This window comes from Trematomus bernacchii, unplaced genomic scaffold (genome assembly GCF_902827165.1).
Source record: "Trematomus bernacchii unplaced genomic scaffold, fTreBer1.1, whole genome shotgun sequence".
Classification (NCBI taxonomy): domain Eukaryota; kingdom Metazoa; phylum Chordata; class Actinopteri; order Perciformes; family Nototheniidae; genus Trematomus; species Trematomus bernacchii.
In genome coordinates, this window is record NW_022987827.1 from 305792 (window position 1) to 327328 (window position 21537).

The following is a 21537-nucleotide window of genomic DNA, read 5'->3' on the forward strand; positions in this document are numbered from 1 at the left end:
GTGTGTGTGTGTGTGTGTGTGTGTGTGTGTGTGTGTGTGTGTGTGTGTGTGTGTGTGTGTGTGTGTGTGTGTGTGTGTGTGTGTGTGTGTGTGTGTTGTGTGTGTGTGTGTTGTGTGTGTGTGTGTGTGTGTGTGTGTGTGTGTGTGTGTGTGTACTGCTTTCACATGCAAATACACGTTTAAATAATACACTTCTAGCCGTTTTAAATATAGACATTTTATTTTGTAATCATTTTCTGGGAAACCATAAAATAAAAAAGCTCCTCGGGCACAAACTGCTGTGCCACTTTTGTTCTACAGTTGACACTATAAATAAAAACAACCTGAGTACAGCACAAATACAATTATTAAGAATATAATACAACTTTTCTTTTTAATGTTTTAGCACCAACCTGCTATTTGCTTGAACTGTTGTTCCCAACGTTTCTTAAGTTGTGTTGTTTTCATCGTTAACTTGGTGTAGAGTTTGAGATGTGAGCCTTCAATAGCAACATGGAGTTCGACAGATCAGACGTTTATGAAATGATTAAAGGCATTGCATTATGGGATCTTTGGGTTCCAGCATTTCTAGTAATGTATTAGTTGTAGAGAGGCTTAAAGTCGGTGTATCACGGCCCTCGCTGTTTCCTTTTTGCCTCTTCTTTATGTCAATATGCTGAATGTACAATACTAACTTCAGTGTTAGCTCTGTGTTTTTTCAACAACTCTTCAAGTAAAACATCTGGCTGGTTTTTCTCCTGGGAAAGAGGTTGATATAGTGAGCGAGGTGAAGTAAAACCAACCCAAACAACAAGCTAAAAGACGCTAAAAGGCTCTGTAGCTTTGCCAGAACAAACCACTGTTTAGAAAGTTGCATAGGTCAATTGTTAATATAAAAAAACTGATTAGAAAACTGGTTTAGCTTCTGTTAGCGCATCGTTTTGGTTTCTTCCCTGTAATGCTACTCAAAGCTACCAGCAGATAGTAGAAGTCTGTATTCCTGCCAAATGTTGTGTGTACTTTTATTACTTTTATACGCAAACATTGTTAGATCAGCCCTTCTTAAAAGACAGATAAAATGCCCTTAAGTTAGATAAATACATGTTGTCTTATGGCGCATTTCCACTGCTCGGCCTCGCTCGGCCTCGCTCGGTATGGCTAGGCCTCGTTAGGACTGGCTCACTTTATGGCGCATTTCCATTACAGTTTAGGAACTGGGGTAGTTACTATAGTAACGCAGTGTAGGCGGAGCCGTGACGTCATCTTCAATGAGAACCCCAGAAAAACAACACAGCCGTTAGCTGTTAGCACTCAGAGCTCACAGCTCCTCATATCTGTTCAGAAACTAGACAAAAGTTAAACAAGTACAAACCACAGACTGCCTGTGTCATGGAGAATACAGTCGCTGGTTTATTTATGTCTGTATAGGCCGTTGTTGTGAGTGTGGACGGTCGGAGCATATACTGCGTTAGCTTAGCCAATCTCCATTTAGAAAACACGCATTTTAAAAGGTGTTTCGCCTGCCGTCTGTCTGCAGACTTGACAAAGCATTAATTCATGGTTTTTACTAACCGGTATCAGTATGTTGTTACTTCATCATTTAGAAACGTGTATTACAATTAAATCACGGTCAAATATGTCCATCTTGTTGTAGTTGTTGCCCCCTTGCCAGCGATTCTCTCTCTAGTTTAGCATACTCAGCCCGACTCAGCCTCGTTGTCTCTGGCCCTAGACCCACGATTTTATGAGGCCAGAAAAACTGTGAATTAGGACCCGCCGGCCGGTACTAGGCCAAGTGGAAACGCAACCAAAAACAGGCCGGGCACGGCACGGCACGCTTAAAGCGAGCTCCGCGCTGTAGTGGAAATGCGCCATTAATGTCCATAAGGACCTTTATCTCTAGTGGAAAAGTGGTTTGAATTAAGTTATTTAAACAGATATGTCAGTGTTGGTCTCGCCTGATGTTTTACTTTTAAGGTTATCGGCCTCTCAGTGTTCACTAACACGCCGTCCGATCACATGAATTCCAGTTTTCTGTCAATTTAAAGCCAAACTTATCTTGAAATCTGCCGTGCTAGCCAGGGTCAGTAGTATTCAAGTTTGGAGGGAAAATCTTGCATCAGAAGCTCTTTCCAAATTAAGAGAAGGCTGTGTTTATGTTGAGGCATAAATAGGGTCAAGTTCTAAATATTAAATATACAAAATATCATCAATGATTTTAAATAAGGAATCGGCATCACCCTCGTCTCTATTTGATAAGTTCATGAACTTCAGAGCCGGGGGGACTTTTCCAATCCACGTTTCCTCGAGTCTGATGATCCCTGTCGGCTGCTTCTGGTCCAAATCATCCACAAAGAGTCTCTCAGAGGCGCCGTCAGTAGACTCCCAGAGGAAGACCTACATGTGGCCCCTGCTGCTAAAAACAAGGTTCCTTGAAGTACAGTTATAGGAAAGCAACCAAAACAAGCAGCTGAAAGACACCAAATCGCTCTGTAGAGCTTTGTCAGAACTAATGGCTGTGTGAAAGTTGCATATGTTAATTAGACAAACAGATTGAGCTTCTTTTAGCTCCTCGTTCTGGTTTGTGCTTCTGGAAACAAGGTTCCTTAGAGTACAGTTATAGGAGCGTATCTGTGCTCTGTGGGATCTTCAGAAGAAGAGGCTACTATGAAATTCAGATGTGGGAGTTTTATCATCAGGACTCGAGTCTGATGATCCCTGTCGGCTGTTTCTGGTCCAAAAAGTCCACAAAGAGTCTCTCCGAGGCGCCGTCAGTAGACTCCCAGACTCTGTGAGGCTGAAGGAGCTGTTGGACCCACTGGAGGAAGACCTAAATGTGGCTGCTGGTACCAGTCCTGGGGGGGGAAATCTCCCATTTCTCCCATACAGGCGGGCGAGGAATCCATCGGCGGCTGAAAGGGATCCTGAACTCTGCTGCTAGGATCCATTATGGCGTTACTTTTGACGCCAACAACGACGTTTGTGTCGACGCCATTGTTGTTGTTGTTGTTGTCCCACACAGCAGGGGAGGGGGGGGAGTTACACGCCATGGAGTCACTGGCGTCTGGACTGTGTTCAATAGGCATGTCGCCGAGAGGAAACTCCCCGTTCTTGTAGAGCTTTTTGAACTTGGAGCGACGGTTCTGGAACCAGATCTTGACCTGGAACAAAGATGGGGAATGTTGAGGAAACTTTAAGTGATTACATTTCCAATATTCACTGTTTTACTAGCTTTGGTTATGTCTTCAGAAGCTCCTGAAGTGAACATCTGGACCTGTCGCAGCTTAATGATTTATTTCCCGCTGTAGAGAAGTTGATAAGAGCAAGTGATATGAGGTCATATCCACCAAAACAAGACGCTGAAAGACGCTCAAACGCTCAGAGGTGCCAACGGGACAGAGATAATTATTTAGAGGGGTTTTTTTATGTTTAAATTATTTTTATTTTATAATTATAAAGACATTTTATTTAACCTTCTTATATTTATATAGATTTCAAAATTTAATTTAATATTTAATTACACATTATTTTATTAACACCTTGTGTTTATGTATTTTTTTCAATCTTTCATTTTATTTATTTATTTTATTTATTTTATTTATTTTATTTATTTTATTTATTTTATTTCATTTATTTCATTTACCTTTTCTTTCTTTTATTTCTTTTATTTCTTTTATTTCTTTTATTTCTTTTATTTCTTTTATTTATTTACCTTTTCTTTCTTTTTTAATTCTAACCTCATCCATAAGTAACACATTCTGATTGGCTGCCTGCAGCGGTGATGTCACAGATATAATTTACAGCTCCAATGATTTGTTTACCCAATATTAAATCTGTGCGAGCCACAAACCAAAGACATGACACTCTCCTGTTTGACCAGGTTTGTAATGCCTTTGTTTTCTCACAGCGCGTGTTCACCATGATTTACAGCTGCGGTGATAAAACAGCCGGCTCAGGATGTTTTATCACCTGAGCGCAGGTAAGGCCGTAAATCATTACACAGGAAGAGAGACACTGAACACGACTGATCTCTACATCTGCAGCGCACTGTAATGCATTTAATCACACTGTACTCTGGTGCCAATCATCATTAATGTAGCTTTTAAATGTTATATTGACCTAGTATGGTGTATGCTCTGTTATTCTCCTGTCAAAAAAGGTCCTGCAAATTAAGTTGTCGTGTCATTAATAGATTTAAGATGCCGTGTTGCTCATGACTGTTGCATCTTAACACCTCCTTTTCTTCTTCAAATCTTAAACGTTCTGTTTTCTACACTTTTTAACCTTATAAGCAACAGTATTCAAAATGAGCTTTGAACATAATTACACCTTGTTCATGTAGCCCCAGTGGCCTAATGGATAAGGCACTGGCCTCCTAAGCCAGGGATTGTGGGTTCGAGTCCCATCTGGGGTGAACATTATTGATATCATAGGTTTGAACACGAGTGCATTTCTCTTAAAAGATAATAGTTGACTCTGAAGAAAGCTTCTCGCTGGTTTAGGGTTTGAAGACTCATAATGCTGACTCACGTTAGGGTTTGAAGACCCATAATGCTGACTCACTTTAGGGTTTGAAGACACATAATGCTGACTCACGTTAGGGTTTGAAGACTCATAATGCTGACTCACGTTAGGGTTTGAAGACTCATAATGCTGACTCACGTTAGGGTTTGAAGACCCATAATGCTGACGCACGTTAGGGTTTGAAGACTCATAATGCTGACTCACGTTAGGGTTTGAAGACTCATAATGCTGACTCACTTTAGGGTTTGAAGACTCATAATGCTGACTCACTTCAGGGTTTGAAGACTCATAATGCTGACTCACTTTAGGGTTTGAAGACACATAATGCTGACTCACGTTAGGGTTTGAAGACCCATAATGCTGACGCACGTTAGGGTTTGAAGACTCATAATGCTGACTCACGTTAGGGTTTGAAGACACATAATGCTGACTCACGTTAGGGTTTGAAGACTCATAATGCTGACTCACGTTAGGGTTTGAAGACTCATAATGCTGACTCACTTTAGGGTTTGAAGACTCATAATGCTGACTCACTTTAGGGTTTGAAGACTCATAATGCTGACTCACGTTAGGGTTTGAAGACTCATAATGCTGACTCACGTTAGGGTTTGAAGACTCATAATACTGACTCACTTTAGGGTTTGAAGACTCATAATGCTGACTCACTTTAGGGTTTGAAGACTCATAATGCTGACTCACTTTAGGGTTTGAAGACCCATAATGCTGACTCACTTTAGGGTTTGAAGACTCATAATGCTGACTCACTTTAGGGTTTGAAGACTCATAATGCTGACTCACTTTAGGGTTTGAAGACCCATAATGCTGACTCACTTTAGGGTTTGAAGACTCATAATGCTGACTCACTTTAGGGTTTGAAGACTCATAATGCTGACTCACTTTAGGGTTTGAAGACTCATAATGCTGACTCACGTTAGGGTTTGAAGACCCATAATGCTGACTCACTTTAGGGTTTGAAGACCCATAATGCTGACTCACTTTAGGGTTTGAAGACTCATAATGCTGACTCACGTTAGGGTTTGAAGACTCATAATGCTGACTCACGTTAGGGTTTGAAGACTCATAATGCTGACTCACTTTAGGGTTTGAAGACTCATAATGCTGACTCACTTTAGGGTTTGAAGACTCATAATGCTGACTCACTTTAGGGTTTGAAGACCCATAATGCTGACTCACTTTAGGGTTTGAAGACTCATAATGCTGACTCACTTTAGGGTTTGAAGACTCATAATGCTGACTCACTTTAGGGTTTGAAGACTCATAATGCTGACTCACGTTAGGGTTTGAAGACTCATAATGCTGACGCACGTTAGGGTTTGAAGACTCATAATGCTGACTCACGTTAGGGTTTGAAGACACATAATGCTGACTCACGTTAGGGTTTGAAGACTCATAATGCTGACTCACTTTAGGGTTTGAAGACTCATAATGCTGACTCACGTTAGGGTTTGAAGACTCATAATGCTGACTCACGTTAGGGTTTGAAGACTCATAATGCTGACTCACTTTAGGGTTTGAAGACACATAATGCTGACTCACGTTAGGGTTTGAAGACTCATAATGCTGACTCACGTTAGGGTTTGAAGACTCATAATGCTGACTCACGTTAGGGTTTGAAGACCCATAATGCTGACGCACGTTAGGGTTTGAAGACTCATAATGCTGACTCACGTTAGGGTTTGAAGACCCATAATGCTGACGCACGTTAGGGTTTGAAGACTCATAATGCTGACTCACTTTAGGGTTTGAAGACTCATAATGCTGACTCACTTTAGGGTTTGAAGACACATAATGCTGACTCACGTTAGGGTTTGAAGACCCATAATGCTGACGCACGTTAGGGTTTGAAGACTCATAATGCTGACTCACGTTAGGGTTTGAAGACACATAATGCTGACTCACGTTAGGGTTTGAAGACTCATAATGCTGACTCACGTTAGGGTTTGAAGACCCATAATGCTGACTCACGTTAGGGTTTGAAGACCCATAATGCTGACTCACGTTAGGGTTTGAAGACTCATAATGCTGACTCACGTTAGGGTTTGAAGACTCATAATGCTGACTCACGTTAGGGTTTGAAGACTCATAATGCTGATGCACGTTAGGGTTTGAAGACCCATAATGCTGACTCACGTTAGGGTTTGAAGACTCATAATGCTGACTCACGTTAGGGTTTGAAGACTCATAATGCTGACTCACGTTAGGGTTTGAAGACGCATAATGCTGACGCACGTTAGGGTTTGAAGACTCATAATGCTGACTCACGTTAGGGTTTGAAGACTCGTAATGCTGACTCACTTTAGGGTTTGAAGACTCGTAATGCTGATGCACGTTAGGGTTTGAAGACTCATAATGCTGACTCACGTTAGGGTTTGAAGACTCATAATGCTGACTCACTTTAGGGTTTGAAGACTCGTAATGCTGATGCACGTTAGGGTTTGAAGACTCATAATGCTGACTCACGTTAGGGTTTGAAGACTCATAATGCTGACTCACGTTAGGGTTTGAAGACTCATAATGCTGACGCACGTTAGGGTTTGAAGACTCATAATGCTGACTCACTTTAGGGTTTGAAGACTCATAATGCTGACTCACGTTAGGGTTTGAAGACACATAATTCTGACTCACTTTAGGGTTTGAAGACTCATAATGCTGACTCACTTTAGGGTTTGAAGACTCATAATGCTGACTCACGTTAGGGTTTGAAGACTCATAATGCTGACTCACTTTAGGGTTTGAAGACTCATAATGCTGACTCACGTTAGGGTTTGAAGACTCATAATGCTGACTCACGTTAGGGTTTGAAGACTCATAATGCTGACTCACTTTAGGGTTTGAAGACTCATAATGCTGACTCACTTTAGGGTTTGAAGACTCATAATGCTGACTCACTTTAGGGTTTGAAGACACATAATGCTGACTCACGTTAGGGTTTGAAGACCCATAATGCTGACTCACGTTAGGGTTTGAAGACTCATAATGCTGACTCACGTTAGGGTTTGAAGACACATAATGCTGACTCACGTTAGGGTTTGAAGACTCGTAATGCTGACTCACTTTAGGGTTTGAAGACTCATAATGCTGACTCACGTTAGGGTTTGAAGACGCATAATGCTGACTCACTTTAGGGTTTGAAGACTCATAATGCTGACTCACGTTAGGGTTTGAAGACTCATAATGCTGACTCACTTTAGGATTTGAAGACTCATAATGCTGACTCACGTTAGGGTTTGAAGAATCATAATGCTGACTCACGTTAGGGTTTGAAGACACATAATTCTGACTCACTTTAGGGTTTGAAGACTCATAATGCTGACTCACGTTAGGGTTTGAAGACTCATAATGCTGACTCACGTTAGGGTTTGAAGACTCATAATGCTGACTCACTTTAGGGTTTGAAGACTCATAATGCTGACTCACGTTAGGGTTTGAAGACTCATAATGCTGACGCACGTTAGGGTTTGAAGACTCATAATGCTGACGCACGTTAGGGTTTGAAGACTCATAATGCTGACTCACGTTAGGGTTTGAAGACACATAATGCTGACTCACGTTAGGGTTTGAAGACACATAATGCTGACTCACTTTAGGGTTTGAAGACTCATAATGCTGACTCACTTCAGGGTTTGAAGACTCATAATGCTGACTCACGTTAGGGTTTGAAGACTCATAATGCTGACTCACTTTAGGGTTTGAAGACTCATAATGCTGACTCACGTTAGGGTTTGAAGACGCATAATGCTGACTCACTTTAGGGTTTGAAGACTCATAATGCTGACTCACTTTAGGGTTTGAAGACTCATAATGCTGACTCACTTTAGGGTTTGAAGACTCATAATGCTGACTCACGTTAGGGTTTGAAGACGCATAATGCTGACTCACGTTAGGGTTTGAAGACTCATAATGCTGACTCACTTTAGGGTTTGAAGACTCATAATGCTGACTCACTTTAGGGTTTGAAGACTCATAATGCTGACTCACGTTAGGGTTTGAAGACTCATAATGCTGACTCACTTTAGGGTTTGAAGACTCATAATGCTGACTCACTTTAGGGTTTGAAGAATCATAATGCTGACTTACGTTAGGGTTTGAAGACGCATAATGCTGACTCACTTTAGGGTTTGAAGACGCATAATGCTGACTCACTTTAGGGTTTGAAGACTCATAATGCTGACTCACTTTAGGGTTTGAAGACTCATAATGCTGACTCACTTTAGGGTTTGAAGACTCATAATGCTGACTCACTTTAGGGTTTGAAGACTCATAATGCTGACTCACGTTAGGGTTTGAAGACGCATAATGCTGACTCACGTTAGGGTTTGAAGACTCATAATGCTGACTCACTTTAGGGTTTGAAGACTCATAATGCTGACTCACTTTAGGGTTTGAAGACTCATAATGCTGACTCACTTTAGGGTTTGAAGAGTCATAATGCTGACTCACGTTAGGGTTTGAAGACTCATAATGCTGACTCACTTTAGGGTTTGAAGACTCATAATGCTGACTCACATTAGGGTTTGAAGACTCATAATGCTGACTCACTTTAGGGTTTGAAGAGTCATAATGCTGACTCACATTAGGGTTTGAAGACGCATAATGTGTGTGTGTACCTGTGTCTGAGTGACCCCCAGCTGATTGGCCAGCCCTCTGTGTGTGTGTGTGTGTGTGTGTGTGTGTGTGTGTGTGTGTGTGTGTGTGTGTGTGTGTGTGTGTCTACCTGTGTCTGAGTGACCCCCAGCTGATTGGCCAGCTCGGCCCTCTCTGGCAGGGCGAGGTACTGCGCGCTCTGGAAGCGTCTCTGCAGCATGGCCAGCTGGTAGCTCGAGTAAATGGTCCGAGGTTTACGGATCTTCTTCGGCTTCCCGTTGACCATCCGCACCTCGACGTCCGGCTCCTCTTTCACTGAGGGGGGGGGAACAGGAAACAGTTAGGTTATAATCCTGTTGGTGTGTGTGTGGAACCTCAAACACTGTATATATGCTAAGGTAAGCATTTTATACATTTATTGTAGGTATATATTCTACAATTTGCCCATTTTTATATTTAACATCTCACATTTTGTTATTGTTTTTATTTGAACTTTTTATGTAATGTTTTTATTTTTATTATTTATTTATTTTATTAATACTTCTATATCTTTTTTTGCACATTTTAACTTTAATTTTTGAAGTATTTATGAATATTTTTTAAACCATTTTATTTTACTTTTATAACGTTACATTATTTGTTAATGCCTATGTATTTATTTGACTTCCTATGCTTTTATAAATATGTCTATTCTATCTTACCTCTATTATCTATTTACCTTTTTATTAAAAACATTTGCACAGTTTTTACTTTAAATGTTAATGTTTTTTACATTTTATTTCATATTTTTTCAAACATTTGTACTTAAAAATGGGGCAGAAATTCCAGTTTCTCCAGGGACAAATACATTTTTTCTGATTCTAACAATCCTGCACATCTCAGGTTCAGGTTCAGGTTCAGGTTCAGGTTCAGGTTCGGGTTGAGGTTCGGGTTCAGGTTCAGGTTCAGGTTCTTTCTTTGTACCCGTAGGTAGATTTAGTTTGCAGAGACAAAGACAAAGGATCCATCCTGACTCTAAACAACAGACACATCTCTTATAAAAGGACTAGCAATAGCTGCTGGGATCAAAGTGTTTGTATACCGCTTCGTTCTACTCTTTGGGACGACTAACCTCCGGCCCGAAGGTCTCTGGTCTTTTCTCAAAAAAACATCCTGATTTTAACTTTTTCCCAGCGCTCTCTTCCTCCAGACATTAAGACCGAGAAGAAGAAAAAGAAGAAATCTCTCAACAGAAATAACCCGACCGCCGCAGCCCAACATTTCAAAGGGATTCCTCCTTCAGACCAAGCTTATAATTTTGGTCTGTGTGTGTGTGTGTGTTTGTGTGTGTGTGTGTGTGTGTGTGTGTGTGTGTGTGTGTGTGTGTGTGTGTGTGTGTGTGTGTGTGTGTGTGTGTGTGTGTGTGTGTGATTTATTGCTGCTTTCATGTCGCCTGGAGGCTGTCTGTGTCTCCCTGTCTGTCTCTGTGCACTTATTCTGTTTTTAGTCTTTTTATAAACAAACAGAGAACAAAAATACTGTGTTTACATTAAACTTACACATTTATATATTTATCTAAATCTGATAAGAAGCAAAATATAGGGAGAAAATCTACATTAGACCGTGTGTTTTAGTGTGAATGCTGTATTGTAATATAATATAAGGTATTTACACTAATGATGAATTTACCGGCATGTTTTGATTTATATGACTGACTTGTTTATGATCATAAAACCAATGAACTCTAGAACATCTTTCCTGTATTTGTGTGTTTATAGTTTCTTTTTTTACTTTGAAATGTTGTCCCTCTTTGTCTCTCGTCTTCTTTTACTTCCTGTCTCTCGTGTCTCCCTGATTGTCTGATTGTGTTTCCTCCCCAGCTGTGTCGCGTTTTTGGGAAACGTGAAGTCGTGTCATCCAACGACTTCACGTTTCCCTCGTATTGTTTGTAACTCAGGATCACATACTCGTGTTGAGTCTAGAAAACGGTGTCACGACCCCCTCCACTCCACTAGGGGGCTCTGCCTTTGTGTTCTGCTGGCTCTTGTTTGTGTTTCAGGTGATCAAATCAAAATCAAGTTTTATTTATAAAGTACATTTAAAAGCGATTTTTGGTCGAGCCAAAGTGCTGTACATGTAATAAAAACACATTACTGCAATCACAATAAAAGACAATAAATTACAACAGATATATATAAAAAAAAAAAAAAAAAGTCAGGAGTCGTGCTCCGCTCTAACTAGAAGGCCAGGGAGAAGAAGTGAGTCTTAAGAGTAGATTTAAAAGGTGATCAACCTGAGGAGCCACACCTGGGCCGTCGACATAAAAGGCCAACACCAACCCATACTGCCCTCTCACTCTTCTGTTGGACACACGTCACATTTTCACACACCCATACACGCAATCATTACTGATGACTGACTTCCACGCTTATTAGGTTTCTTTGAAGACCATTGGTTTTGGTTATAGTAAATAAATACGCTTTTTGTTACACGTTACTTGTCTGGTCTCCCATCTTTGTTGCAGCCTATGAGCCGGGCCGTAACAAACAGTAAATGTGTGCATTGTATTATAAAGTTGTGTATATTTACAGACTGCTTCAAAAACCAAGCAGTTTTCTTAACATCAGATTTAACTGGCTTTTAATGTGTGAATAATGTTGTGTTGTTTTAATATTTGAATTCAACTTTTTATATTTTATTTCCTTTTTAATATCACTGTAACGCGTCTTTGAGCACCTGAAAAAGCGCTTGGAAATTAAATGTATTATTATTATTATTAAAACAAAAAGACACGCCACTAAAGAATTATTGAGTTTTTTTGTTGTCTAGTATTTTCCACTACTTACTTTTCTGACGACTTTTTACTTTGACTTCTTACATGTTGAACACAAATACCTGTACTTTCTACTTCTTACATGTTGAACCCAAATACCTGTACTTTCTACTTCTTACATGTTGAACACAAATACCTGTACTTTCTACTTCTTACATGTTGAACACAAATACCTGTACTTTCTACTTCTTACATGTTGAACACAAATACCTGTACTTTCTACTTCTTACATGTTGAACACAAATACCTGTACTTTCTACTTCTTACATGTTGAACCCAAATACCTGTACTTTCTACTTCTTACATGTTGAACCCAAATACCTGTACTTTCTACTTCTTACATGTTGAACACAAATACCTGTACTTTCTACTTCTTACATGTTGAACACAAATACCTGTACTTTCTACTTCTTACATGTTGAACCCAAATACCTGTACTTTCTACTTCTCACATTTCCCAAACAGGCTGGTTCCTTTAGTTTGAATGTGTGTTTGGTGGCGTGATCATTATTATTTAGAGTCATTGCGTGCCTATTGATTTGAACACGATCCGTGTATCCATCATTTCCTGGTCTTCTCTAAAGAAGAGGGACCAATGAAAACGTTGTCATGTTGCCGTTGTTCAGCATGGAAACATTCATTAGCTAACAATGACATTATTGTTCTATTAATATAAAGGGAGGTCAGGTACTCTTTAAAACAGCTGCTAGTTATGGGTACTTTTTACTGAAGTAAATTTCAAAGCCCTCTTTACTTCTACTTGAGTTAAGAAGTTTAGTCAGTACTTCTACTTTCACCAGAGTATTTTTAAACACGAGTATCTGTACTTCTACTTGAGTAAAATATGTGTGTACTTCTACTTGAGTAAAGGATGTGTGTACTTCTGCCATCTCTTAACGTGCACGTTAAGGAGCGTGCACGTTAAGGAGCGTGCACGTGATGATTCAAAGCTCAAGGCTGACGTGTCTCCTGGTCGAGGGCCAAAGTCCCCGGGCCGAGTTTCCATTCCCTCCCAGCAGCAGGAGGAATGTCAGAAACACAGAAACCCCGTCCGTCGAGTCAGCTCTTCTTCACGCTCCCAAACAACAACAATAACAATAAAAACAAGCCGAGAGAAAGAGATTTAAAGACGCTGAAGTGAAGTGTCGGTCCTATATAGGATCTGTGCGAGGATTCAAGTCACTTTAAGAGCATTTATTCACTGTTTTCTCACATTTTTACTGAATATTTTCAATTTTTAAGCTCCCTAATTCCTCTACTCAAGGTTCAAGGTTCTTTATTGTCAATCTAACATAGCTACAGAGTAATTATGTAGTTGGCTTCTCCAACAATGCAACATAACATAATAACAATAAGAGCAAGAGCAATACAAAAAGAATAATAGTTATAAAATGAAATAAAGTGATGATGTGGAATAGTGCAGTACGAGTCTATATACAAGTTATTGGAATGATATATATATATTAGGTATTAGATACATACTACTGAGTAGCAGATGAATGTTTGAAGTTGTTTCAACAGTTCAATTTTTTAACAGTCTCACTGCCCGCACTTCCCTACATGTTGGATACTGTACGAAGGAAAGGGATTTTTATATTTAAAAGTTGCCAAAATGACATTTGTTGCTCCTAATATTGTCCTTAATGTTCCTGTTACGTCTCTGTGTGATGATTGAAGTAACGTCTAAGTACCCTTATTCACCATTTTGTCATATTTTTCCATTCTTACGCCACTCTAATTCCTCGTTAAGGTGACGTTAGGTAATTAGAGGAAGCCCTAAAGACTCAAATGTCCTTAAGGCTCGTCTCCATGTTCCTATCAGAGTGACATCTGGAGCATTGAGCTTCTAATACAGAGAATAATGTCATATAAAACAATAACTAAGTGAGCTTGAACGTGGGCTTGGAACCCATGTGGACCCGGGTTCAAATCCAGTTCAGGGTCACTTACAAAAAGCCCAAATTAAAGATCTCTCGCCGACAGACTGCCATGAACATTATGGGGTTTAAAAAACATCAAACCTCCTAAAAAACATTCAATCAAAGCAGAACAAACACCGATTCCTGCCAACGTACTTTAAACTCCTCCAATGTAAAGTGTAGTTTAAAGGAGGGTTTATTAAAGTGAAGTTAGGTCATTTAAAAAGTACATTTATTTACTTTTTGTCTCATGTTTTTACTGAATATTTTCAATTGTTGTGCCCCTTTAAACTTCTACTCCATCAAATGTTAGATATACTGTTTCTTGAAGATGTTAAAGTTGCCAAAATGACGTTTGTTACTCCGAATATTGTCCTAATTGTCTCTGCAGTTTGTTGACTGTGTTTATGTACAAACTGTGTACATAAGTCCTGTGTGATAATGTGTTTATTGTGTAGTACGTGTATCTTATCGTCGCTGCGTGTCTCCCTGTCTTTAAGGAGTGGCTCTGAGCAGGTGAGTTTACCTGAGTTAATCTCAAAGGTCTTTCCCCATATCAACTTTATCTGTTTCCTGTTTCCTCCTCTCCTTATCTCCTCTCTCCTTATCTCCTAACCTTTGAATCATTTCTCCTGCGCTGAAAAGCCCTTTTTATTTCTCTAAAACAACTGCAATAAATAACCGACTTTGTGAGTTCTGTAAAACACAGATTATAACCTTCACCTGGGTGTCAAAACTAACTCCAGAAATGTTTCTAAACACAGAATTCCCACTGTTTTAAAGGTACTTGAAAGCAGCTTTGAATATTGATTTCCCTCAGTATGAATATGGGTGTTATGAAATATATATACATGTTGGTACATGCTACTTCTGCACCTGAAATGTACGGTTAAATACTTCATTTAGAGTTCTGGAGATAAATGCAGCTAAAAAAACCACTTAAAAAACCCATGATATATATTATGCAGGGTATTTAATAATAATAATATCTATATATATATATATATTATATAAGGAGTCCCAGGTCTCCAAATATACTTTACTTACTTTTTTTTACTTGAGTAATGTAGAAGTACTCAGATCTTGTACTTGAGTAAAAGTAGAAGTACCCAGATCTTGTACTTGAGTAAAAGTAGAAGTACTCAGATCTTGTACTTGAGTAAAAGTAGAAGTACTCAGATCTTGTACTTCAGTAAAAGTAGAAGTACTCAGATCTTGTACTTGAGTAAAAGTAGAAGTACTCAGATCTTGTACTTCAGTAAAAGTAGAAGTACTCAGATCTTGTACTTGAGTAAAAGTAGAAGTACTCAGATCTTGTACTTGAGTAAAAGTAGAAGTACTCAGATCTTGTACTTGAGTAAAAGTAGAAGTACTCAGATCTTGTACTTGAGTTAAAGTAGAAGTACTCAGATCTTGTACTTGAGTAAAAGTAGAAGTACTCAGATCTTGTACTTGAGTAAAAGTAGAAGTACTCAGATCTTGTACTTGAGTAAAAGTAGAAGTACTCAGATCTTGTACTTGAGTAAAAGTAGAAGTACTCAGATCTTGTACTTGAGTAAAAGTAGAAGTACTCAGATCTTGTACTTGAGTAAAAGTAGAAGTACTCAGATCTTGTACTTGAGTTAAAGTAGAAGTACTCAGATCTTGTACTTGAGTAAAAGTAGAAGTACTCAGGTCTTGTACTTGAGTAAAAGTAGAAGTACTCAGATCTTGTACTTCAGTAAAAGTAGAAGTACTCAGATCTTGTACTTCAGTAAAAGTAGAAGTACTCAGATATTGTACTTGAGTAAAAGTAGAAGTACTCAGATCTTGTACTTGAGTAAAAGTAGAAGTACTCAGATCTTGTACTTGAGTAAAAGTAGAAGTACTCAGATCTTGTACTTGAGTAAAAGTAGAAGTACCCAGATCTTGTACTTCAGTAAAAGTAGAAGTACTCAGATCTTGTACTTCAGTAAAAGTAGAAGTACTCAAAAATAGCAAATAGTCTCCAGATATACTTAACTTAACACTAAAGAGTAATCTGACTTCACTAAGAAGTTGATTTCAAGTCAAAAAAGTCAAAGTCAACTTTATTGTCAATCTCAAAATATGTGTGTACACAGAAAGATGTAAATACTGTTTCCCACAGTCCCGAGGTATAAAAGAACTCACACATTAAAATACAAGAACACTCAATGAATACTAAAAAACACCAAATGACCGTTTACTATAGGATATAAGATGATGTACAAAGTGCACTTAGATCCACGTTTTAGAGCCTCGTCTCCAAACTATGTGAGATGTGTTGTCGTGCGTAATGGAAACGTGTCTTAAATCGTGCGTAAATCTGAATTACGGGGTTTAAGCGGCGAGACGTGAGCCATCGGGCGGTCGCTGAGGCTCTCTGGACGAAAGGTGAGGAGATGCTTCAGAGGGAAGTCTAAAGAGCACTTCTCCTCAGAGTAAACAGGCGTCAGAACAGACTCTGTTTTACAAGACGTTAACCTCTCATCTGCTCACTGATGTGAAATGATACGGATTCTGAAACTATTTGTAAACCCCTTTGTTCCTCGACTAAACCACATGTTGGATACTGTACGAAGGAAAGGGATTTTTTTTTATTTAAAAGTTGCTAAAATGACGTTTGTTGCTCCAAATATTGTCCTAAATGTTCCTGTAATGATTGAAGTAACGTCTAAGTACATTTATTCACCATCTTGTGATATTTTTCCATTCTTACGCCACTCTAATTCCTCGTTAAGGTGACGTTAGGTAATTGGGGGAAGCTGTAAAGACTCGGCTTTAATCAAATGTCCTTAAGGCTCGTCTCCATGTTCTCATCAGAGTGACATCTGGAGCATTGAGCTTCTAACACAGAGAATAATGAGGACAATTCTATATATAAACTAAAAACACACTTCTTCTCTCTGGCCTTCTAGTTAGAGCGGAGCACGACTCCTGACTTTTGTGTGTTTTATTTTTATTTTGTTTTTAAGATATATCTGTTGTAATTTATTGTCGTTTACTGTGTTTGTAGTAATTGTGTTTTTATTACATGTACAGCACTTTGGCTCGACCAAAAATCGCTTTTAAATGTGCTTTATAAATAAAACCTGATTTGATTTGATTTGATTTGATAAAACAATAGGACGAGAACGGCGAGACGTGAGCCATGGGGCGGTCGCTGAGGCTCTCTGGACGAGAGGTGAGGGGATGTTTCAGAGGGAAGTCTAAAGAGCACTTCTCCTCAGAGTAAACAGGCGTCAGAACAGAAAGCTGCTCTGGACTGCGGAGGAGACAGAATCACTTTATTCTAAGATGACTTTTCTACTACGAAAAAGAAACCATGGAAAGTTCAGGGGTTTTATTTATTACGCACATCTCTATTAAATGAATTATTATTAATTGCATTACATTAATGTACACAATGTCTATCTGTGTTACATACTTTGATGTGTTCACCACGACACCAAGTCAAACTCCTCAAGTTGATATGGGGGGGGTGGGGGGGGGGGGAAGACCTTTGAGATGAACTCAGCTAACGTTGGGCTATAAAGACTTTAACCTCTCATCTGCTCACTGATGTAAATATACTTAACATTATTTAACACAGGGGTGTCCAACTCAAATACACAGTGGGCCAACATTACAAAATGGGTACTAGTGGAGGGCCGGACTGGTTCAATGTTTATTGCAGAACGTATTGAAATGAACTTATTGCACATATTAAACCTGGAACTAACAAAGCTTAAATGATTGCCTATAAAACAACTTTAAATAATCAGTTGCATTCATTTCTTATGGCTCTGAGTCATTTCTTATGATTACATTTCTCCACAGGCCAACAACAGCTTCAACAAAACTATTTCCCTCAAAGAACAAACCAAACATGCCCTGTTGTCGTGAGAGAAAAAGTGCAGAAGGAAACATCCATTAAACTCAGTGTGCTGCTCTGTGATGCTAGTTCAGATACTTGGCATCTCATCTTGGGTGCAAGGTCATCAATGTTTGGGGTCAGGCTCTGAGCTGAGGAGACCCTCAGGATGGAGTGAAGGTGTGCGTGCAATATACCGGCGGGCCAGATCTAATAGTCATTAGAAATTATCCTGCGGGCCGAAATTAAATCCACCACGGGCCTGATTTGGCCCCCGGGCCTTGAGTTTGACACATGTGAGTTAACATGTTCAAATAAATGCACAACTCTTTGCTGTGATATCTGTTACTTTATCACTTTGTGTTATTGTGATTATGATTGTCTTCTTCTGGAGCTCAAACCTTTGAATCTCTGAACTCTGATGTGATATTTGTGGACATGTAAACATCATTAATGTCAACGTGTTTTCAGTGCACTTTAAGAAGGATTAAGCAGAATTAAAGCACCTTGAGATCTGAGCAGCTTGTCTTAGAGTCAGGTGTGGAATAGAATAAAGTACTTATTTAAGTGTTATTTACACTTCATTTTTACTTCAGTATTTCCATGTTCTGCCACTCTATACTTCTACGTCTCTACATTTCAGAAGCCGCTGTTGTGTTTTCCTCCACGACAGCTTTTTACAGATTTTCAATATTCAAGGTTTTATTGTCATTCGTAGAGTGAAGGAATGTGAAGTTACAGCTCCTCCAACGATAGAGACAAGAAGAGTCGAAATACAAGCAACTGGAATCTGATATAAGAAATGTGTAAGTCTCTCTTTTCTCTTTTAACTCCCTTCAGTCACATCCCAAAGGCCAACACACACACACACACACACACACACACACACACACACACACACACACACACACACACACACACACACACGACACCAACACACACACACACACACACACAACACACACACCACACACACACACACACACACACACACACACACACACACACACACACACTCACACTCACACACACACACACACACACACTCACACACCACACCCACACCACACACCACACACACACAACACACACACACACCACACACACACACACACACACACACCATGTATACATCACTTCAGGGACATTACATTGACTTACATGCTGTTCCTGGAGACTTATCCTAACCAAGTCTTCACCCTAAAATGAATGATTCCCCTTATGGGGACCTCCATTTTGTCCCCATAAGGGAGGCGAGTCCCCACACGTGACTGTGTAAACAGATTTAGGCCCCACAAGGAAGAACAGGCACACACACCACACAACAAACCACTACCCACACACAACCCACACACAACACACACACACACCCACACAACACACACACAACACACGCACACACGCACACACACACAAACCACGCGCACACACACACACATCACACACACACACACACACACACACACACACACTACAGGCACACACACACCCACACACCACACACGCACACGCACACACAACACACACACACACCATCACAACAGCCACACACACACACGCGCACACACACACACACTACCACAACAACACAACTCCACCACACACACACAGACACACGGCACACACGCACACACACACACGGAACACTCGCAACACACACACACACCCACACACACACACACACACCACACACACACTCACTCACTGCACTCACTGCACACACACACACACCACTACACACCACACACACACACTACTCACACTCACACACACCACACACACACATCACCACAACACACACACACCCACACACACAACACAACACGTATTCACTCTGGCTTTCTAACTCTTGTTCACGTTGCTTCATGCTGGTGTGATTGTTTGTACGGCGCCTTGAGCCCTTGAGAGCCTTGGAAGGCGCCTCCTATAATCAAATAAATGAATTATTCTAATGAGCTCTGATCAATACTCTCCACTCTTACAGATGGATTAGGGATACTGTTTATTTATGTTCTGTTTTCTGTGAGCTGTTTCTGTTTTTTATGTAAAGCGTCTTTGAGCACCAGGAAAGGCGCTATAAAAACCCAAAGTATTAATAATATTAATATTATGATGAACGTTCTGGATGTTCTTCACAGAGCTCAGGTGTTTCATAGTCTTTCATTTCCTGAAGAGACTGCGCTGTTTTAATTGTGTTCCCTTTCTCTTTTGCTATGCTGTTGAAATAATACAAAAATATATCCAGATCAGTACGAAAATGCCTTTTCTAAAAGCAGCTGCAGCCTTAGAAGGAAAGTCATATTTAACTTCTGAGAAAGTGTAACTCACAAAGGAGGAAGTGAGAGTTCAGGGCCTTGGAAAAGTGAAGGGATGGAACTGTCTCCAAGTGGTTTTACAATAATGTACTGCACACAATATCTGTTTTATTGTTATGATTACTGCAGGATTTTATTCCATATTTTATGTAAATACTGCTATATTTCACTATATGTTTTACTATTTCTAATATTTTTTTATGTTATTATAGTTTTCTTATAATAGTTCTCTATCTGTGAGATATCTCTAAATTCCAATGATGTTCTCTTTAATTAACAAAGTACTCAGATGTTGTACTTGAGTAAATGTAGAAGTACTCAGATGTTGTACTTGAGTAAAAGTAGAAGTACTCAGATGTTGTACTTGAGTAAAAGTAGAAGTACTCAGATGTTGCACTTTAGTAAAAGTAGAAGTACTCAGATATTGCACTTGAGTAAAAGTAGAAATACTCCGGTCTTGTACTTCAGTATATTTCACTATATTCTTTATTATTTCGAATATTTGTTTATGTTATTATAGTGTAATTAAAATAGTTTTCTATGTGTGTTTTTAATTATTGTCTGACCTTATGTATGCACCATGACACCAAGTCAAACTCCTCACGTGTCCCACCTGGTGATCAACGGGTTCTCTGCTGTGTTTTATGCATTTTATTCTACATTTTATAGTTGTATTTTGTATTGTGTAGGCTGTTGTGTAGGCTACTGTATGTAAAGCACTTTGTACATTCGTGTTGAGAAGGGTGCTATATTAATAAAGTTGTACTTACTTACTGACTGATTCTTATTGTGTTTTAGTCCTCTGATTCTGCGGTAAATTGAATTGTAACAGGTGTTATAACTTCTGTTTTGTTTCACTCACCGTCCTGAAGCACCGCGGCCTCCCTGTTGAACGCACTATTTTCCCGGTACACAGATTGAGGGTACGGGTACTCTGTTTTCCCCACCGGGTATCCCGCGTGCAGGTTGTAGTGATACGCGTAATGGTTCATTTGCTGCCCGGAGTAATGCTGCTGTTGTGCCGCCGCAGCCGCGTAAAAATCCTGCGCTCCGCCGTGGAGAGCTCCGTGCCCGCTGTAGAAGCCCAAATCCGGGGAGGAGGACTCCGGGAGGGTCGGGGAATCCTTGGAGGTCGCGATGGAGCTCATGGAGAGGGAAGGATTCTTATTTTTCTCCTGGAAGGAAGGAGAGGAGAGCGCGTTCATGTCGCTGCGCGGCGCGGAGAGTCTGGCGGCTCCAGGGCGCAGCAGCCGGGCTCCAGAGCTCCAGGAGGATAATTACAGGGCGAGCCGAGCCAAGCCGGGCAGGGCAGGACGGAGGAGGCTTCTGATTGGCTGTCACCACACCCCCTGCCCTGAGGACACCCTGCCTGTCGCCACTCTGACTCGCTGCTTCTCCCGTCAGAAATCCTCAGAGACTGAGAGAGGGGAGAAGTACTCTGGTTTAGGTACAGTTATTGCTACAAGTAAAAGATCCAAATACTTCTACTTTTACTCAAGTACCAATATCTGAGTACTTCTACTTTCACTC

The 21537-nt window shown here is 40.0% G+C and overlaps 1 protein-coding gene and 1 non-coding gene across 2 annotated transcripts; one reads left to right on the forward strand and one right to left on the reverse strand.

Annotated features, from left to right (window-relative positions):
- Positions 1 to 1775: 1775 nt before the first annotated feature.
- Positions 1776 to 21256, reverse strand: LOC117499366 (homeobox protein Dlx3b-like). Its single transcript, XM_034151709.1, has 3 exons — positions 20870 to 21256; positions 9239 to 9423; positions 1776 to 3140 (listed from the first exon to the last, which is right to left on the reverse strand). Exons 1-3 carry the CDS (start codon positions 21210 to 21212, stop codon positions 2751 to 2753), a joined length of 918 nt encoding a protein of 305 aa, XP_034007600.1. The 5' UTR covers positions 21213 to 21256; the 3' UTR covers positions 1776 to 2750.
- On the forward strand, positions 4321 to 4393 carry trnar-ccu. The gene has a single exon. It is a non-coding gene; the product is annotated as a tRNA-Arg (tRNA).
- Positions 21257 to 21537: the final 281 nt, after the last annotated feature.